Source organism: Primulina tabacum, chromosome 17 (assembly GCF_025594145.1).
Source record: "Primulina tabacum isolate GXHZ01 chromosome 17, ASM2559414v2, whole genome shotgun sequence".
Taxonomy (NCBI): Eukaryota; Viridiplantae; Streptophyta; class Magnoliopsida; order Lamiales; family Gesneriaceae; genus Primulina; species Primulina tabacum.
The window spans coordinates 795,297-800,540 of record NC_134566.1 but is presented as its reverse complement, the minus strand read 5'-3'; the positions used below and the strand labels follow the sequence as shown (position 1 = coordinate 800,540).

General features: G+C 35.3%; 1 protein-coding gene across 1 annotated transcript; it reads right to left on the bottom strand.

Annotated features, from left to right (window-relative positions):
- Window positions 1–267: 267 nt before the first annotated feature.
- Window positions 268–4,926, bottom strand: LOC142531291 (indole-3-glycerol phosphate synthase, chloroplastic-like). Its single transcript, XM_075637387.1, has 10 exons — window positions 4,605–4,926; window positions 3,709–3,969; window positions 3,445–3,621; window positions 2,427–2,501; window positions 2,271–2,315; window positions 1,991–2,155; window positions 1,795–1,873; window positions 1,096–1,178; window positions 939–1,007; window positions 268–572 (listed from the first exon to the last, which is right to left on the bottom strand). Exons 1-10 carry the CDS (start codon window positions 4,788–4,790, stop codon window positions 489–491), a joined length of 1,224 nt encoding a protein of 407 aa, XP_075493502.1. The 5' UTR covers window positions 4,791–4,926; the 3' UTR covers window positions 268–488.
- Between the last annotated feature and the right edge of the window lie 318 nt (window positions 4,927–5,244).

Sequence of the window (5,244 nt, the reverse complement as noted above, 5' to 3'; positions counted from 1 at the left end):
AATTTGATAAGTTTGTTTTTGAAAATAAATTTAATAAAATCATGAAATTATCTTATAAAATAAATAATTGAAAATATGCATTTTATTATTTATAGTAAAAAGTTTTTTACGAAAAATTTAATTATTAATAAATTTGGTCTCAATCATATATATATGTGAACGACGATTTAGAAAGACTATCCTACACTATGCTCGTTCGACACCTTCAATTAGTGTAAAAAAAAAGTGGATATAACTGGAAATTAGCCAGTATCAAGAAACGATAACTTACCAGAAGCAGAAATAATATGTAACAAAAAGTTATCACAACTCCACAGTGCATAATACAACAATCCTATCAATTCCTTACTGCAGTTTATTACTGGATATATGCCAAAATTTAATATCATATTGGATATCACATAACCCAAATAACACATAACTAGATAAACTAAAATACACCTCGTTTCAACTCGAGGAGCTAAAAGATAGTAGGATGCACAAAAAAATCATGAAGAAATGTCTTTACCAAACAGTTGAGTAATTCCCATGCAAGGGTCGGTTTGCTTAACAATCGACTCGCCCACCAGGACCTAGTGAAGAAAGAAGAAAATGTGTGACACATAAACATCTCAAGCATAAAGTGGTACCGATGTATTTGATTTGCGTATAAATAAAGTGAAGTCTTAGGAATGAGCATGCAAGGTCTGAGGGATATTCCTGTTTCTTGAATTAGCTTTTCTTCGGTGGTTTCCTTTTGTGTCAGTGGACTAGTTCTATATCAGAGATAAGTCTCGATCCCCCTTTATATATTGTGTTAAGATTTATATATGCAGGCCGAGTCCCCCTTAAACACCCCACCCCATCATTTGGCCGTTTTTCTTTTAAAAAATGAGCCCAACATGCTCGAATCCTTTGTATAATGAGTTATATTAGTAGCATAGATTATCACTGCTTACAGCTTTAACACCAGCTTCTTGTACATAGGCAATATCAGCCGGAGTGAAAAGCCCTGACTCCCCAACGACCTGAATAATTTAGGAAATGAAAAACAATATGTAGAAAAGTACAAGAGGGGGAAATATTGGAAATGAAAGTTAACTCAAGGATACTTACAGTTATGCCTTTCTCGCGTATCCTTTGTCCACGCTCGCCTTCAAGAAGCTTCTTGGTGATGCCAATGTCAACCTTAAATGTTCCTATAGAAAGGACAGAAGATGAACAATAATCAGAACACGCAAAACTAACTGATTTTTCAGCTTGTAATTCTATTTTCAATAGTAGTCTACAATAAATTGTGCCTCATTCTTATATGATCTGTTTTTCCCTTCTCTCTTCGAAGTTCGATGATTTAATTCACAATTCAACCTTGTAACACCAAAATGGTAAATTAAAAGCATATATCTAAGGTTTCACATAGGAGTGATTCGTAAATTTTAAGCATTCTGTAGATGTAGATACAATGGTAAAGAGGTTATAGCATTCGCTATGTAAGCGACTAATATTTTAAGCAGACTGTAGATGTTATTACAATGATTAAAAAACTCACTGCAATAGCTATGGAAGGAAGTAAATGCTGGATATTCAATCAAAAACAGTTTTAAAATCAGTTCGCAGTAATACAGTTTGGCAGTAATAGAACAACAAAGTTAGGATGTTGGAGGAGAAGTAAAACATTTTCATGCACATGCCCATGAGGGATGGCAGCAACCACAACACACCAAATAAACATATAACCAATAAAATAGTAGAAGAAAATAATAGCAGAAGAATTTCAGGAATCTATAAAGCCAATTCAGTGAAGCTTGTAAATACCAAGGTCACGGTTATTGATGCCCACTAATTCAATACCATCAATTTCTAGGACACGGTCCATCTCTCTCTCATCATGTACCTAGAAGATGGAAAACCGTGACATGGAATAAGACATCAAATATTTCATCCCACAAATTTTATTGAATTGTATATCACATAAAAAACACAGTGATGGAAAAATAAGCACAAGTAAAACCTCAACAAGTGCTGTTAATCCTAGCAATTTGCATATCTTAGCCATGTACTTGATGTCCAGATCAGGTAAAACGGCAGCAATTAATAGAATCGCATCTGCACCTTTGACTCGAGCATAGAAGATTTGCCACGCGTCTATTACAAATTCTTTACACAAGAGGGGGCACTGAATTCCATGTTTTGCATAGTTCAATTAAAAGAATAGGAAGAAAAAGATTTGCATTGACACTTAGAGCTACTGAGGTAGAGCTACTGAGGTAGAATAAGGGAAGAAAGCGTACCTGCACTCCAGAACTCCTTATGGCCTCTAAATTTTCAAAGCTTCCCTATTCCCAAAATAAGTATGAAAAATCTTTCAGAAAACAATGTTGTACAATTGTGTGTATAAGTATAACATCTAGAACCCCAGTCCAGAGGGCTAAAATGATGGCTCTCACCTGAAAATACTTCACATCAGTCAAAACACTCAGGCATGCTGCTCCACCTTTTTCATAAGCTTTAGCAATCTGAACCTGTGACAACAAAAATTCAACTAGCGTCTCTGAGAAGTTCATCTAGGACAGAAAAACCATAGAAATTATGAATGCAAACACTACAAAATGTAATTTTGCCCCATCTGTTGAGGGCATTTACGAAAAGTTCAATAGGGTAAACCAGTAAAAAAAAAAATCCTGCCTCCTATTACAGGCAATTGGGTGAGGTTAAGGCAATGCTTGACATTTACAAGTTTAGGAACATCTTGGAGCTGTTTCTCTTCCTTTAGTTTTTCCATCAGGTATGTCTAGACACTTGTAAGAAGCTATAATTTTAAAACCAACAGCTTATGCCAATGAAGAGTGTACTTGAATAGTATTTTACTTGGGTCACAAGCTCTTCGCTAAAGGAAATAACTCAAAACAAACTTTAGAAGTGGTAGAAAGTTATAATCTGGTGGAAAAACCACGAGAAAACAATATCCTACGATTGAATTGGGAGCCAAGGTATTGACTTGGAAGTACAAACCAAGCAATACGCTGCTAAAGCTTGCAGCCTTTATGTCAAACCATGAGCACATTTTAATATCCTTCATCAAATTACTGATTTTCAACTTAAATGAAAAGCTCATCTTTTGCTTTAGGTTTACAGAAAATAAAACAAAATCAATACTATGATAATAGTCTATTGTTAATATTTCACATACTGCAAAAAAACCAAAGTTAATGCTTAGATCATCAAAATGTGTACATGCATATTTAAGAAAAGTATGCCTATCACCTTGTAAGAAAATAAATCTTTCTGGGGTCTCGACACATGAAAATCAGTTTGTTAGTTCTGAAAAAGGAGAACCAAAGCATGTTTCCAACCTCTTCATGACCGACGAGGTTATGGAGTAGATGAGCAATGAGCAATGTTGTGTCATTAACAAAATTTAGAAAGAAAACACAGTTTCAAGTGGATGCAAAATCATACACTTACAGGATCAAAATCATCTCTCAGAACCCCTCTACTAGGAGAAGCCTTTTTCACTTCAGCGATTAAACCGGGCAATCCAGTCCGTGAATGTGCTGCTTTAAGAGATCCAACAAAATCTCTAACAGGTGGAGCTTTATCAAGCATCTTTTTCAACATCAAGAGTGGTTTTTTCTCTTTCATCTAACAGTCAAAATAAAATACCATTCACAATTGACATTATGTGAAAGAAACACCAAAATTATTGGCACTGGAAAAATTCATTAGTACCTTAGAGACTTCAGTATCCTTGTTCCATACAATTTCTTCAAGAATATTGCATGGTGTATTTCCCTCATTTTGCAAGCGAAATTCGAAAGGACCAACATAATGAAGAGGTGGACCGGTTGGTGGACGTCTCCTAATTCTTATACCTTGACTTGATGCAACTTCATCTATCAGCATCCCAACTTCCCATTCTTTAACTTGGAGAGCATCTCCATCTGAAATTCCAGAATCAGAAACCGCAGCCAACCCATCTTTCAAATCGAACTAACAAGCACAACAAATAAAAGTTAGATTAACTCGATGATTCCAAAATGAGATTTCATGTTACCAGGTGGTGCTAGTTTATATATTCTACTTAGCATCAATTGATAACAAGAACAAAGATAAACTATTACGATTGCTTCGGTCGTTCCCACAAAATCTTTTTTCGCTCTATTCAATCCGTTCAGAAAAAAATAAAACCACCTGATGGAACAACTCTAACAGGAACTCATTTGGTTTGAACACCCATTTATTCATTACTCGACCACTTATGATCAGAAGCATTCGCCTGGTGCTACGAATCTTATTATCCACACAAATTAATTCACATCAAACAAAATCCAAGCCCTTAAATTACCCAAGTAGCCACTGCAGAGACCACGACGCTCAATCAAGCTGAATTTTGATAGCCATAATCAAGTTAATCATTAGTGTGAATCAGTTCTTTACCCAAACAGCACCTGTGTCATTTAAATCTAGCCCAAAAATAGTATGATTTCACTTTTACAACACGAGAATGCAAGAAATATTAAATAATCCACCGAATCATATGATTATTAAATAAAGAGAGAAAAACAAAAATGGAAAAATCACTACACATGCGTGACATATTTTACAAAATAATGGGACATATTTACCTGTTCAGCTTTGATAGATAGGAACGATGGTTGCTTAAAAGGAGAGGAATTTGACATGTGGGCCTGTGGGATATGCCTAAAAAATGTGGACTTCGAGGTTACAAGGGATTTCTGAGAAGAAATCCAGAGAATGTCAGTTGCAGCAAAGGAAGATATTTTAAATGACATCGAATTAAATCCTTCCATGAGTATGTATTGAATGTAAATTAGCAGAAACTTGGATAGAAATTAATTCTACCACTCTCCGGCGTTTATGGATTCGATGCCGGTGGCAAGGAGGGGAAAACTCGCTTAAACTGAGGTTAGGGATTGATTGACAAGAATGAAGAAGGTGGTTGGATATACGTACGGTTCTCTCTGTTCGGTTCGGCCTAAAGTCGTGTCGGTACAATACGCTTTTCGACAATTGTCAGCTTACTTTGGTCTCATTTTAGATGTCCTGGAGAAATGTTATAATTTTTTAGTAAAACTTGTGAGATCAAAAGATACTTGTTGCCAAATTTTATTCTTTAAAACATATCGCTCCCTCCCCTTCTTTGAAATAGAGATATTGTGTGTAGCGAATGTGAAATTAGGAATCAAGAATCTGACAAACCTGATTAATTTGTTTTAGCTGCTTGTAATGCGATATTTACTTCTT

Excerpts from the sequence above, each read along its gene's own strand:
- LOC142531291 (XM_075637387.1), bottom strand. The coding sequence starts at position 4,790 with ATGGAAGGATTTAATTCGATGTCATTTAAAATATCTTCCTTTGCTGCA. Across the intron at positions 2,502-3,444 it reads TGAGAGATGATTTTGATCCT|GTTCAGATTGCTAAAGCTTA; the intron begins GTAAGTGTATGA and ends TTGTTGTCACAG. Across the intron at positions 1,008-1,095 it reads TACGCGAGAAAGGCATAACT|GTCGTTGGGGAGTCAGGGCT; the intron begins GTAAGTATCCTT and ends TAAATTATTCAG.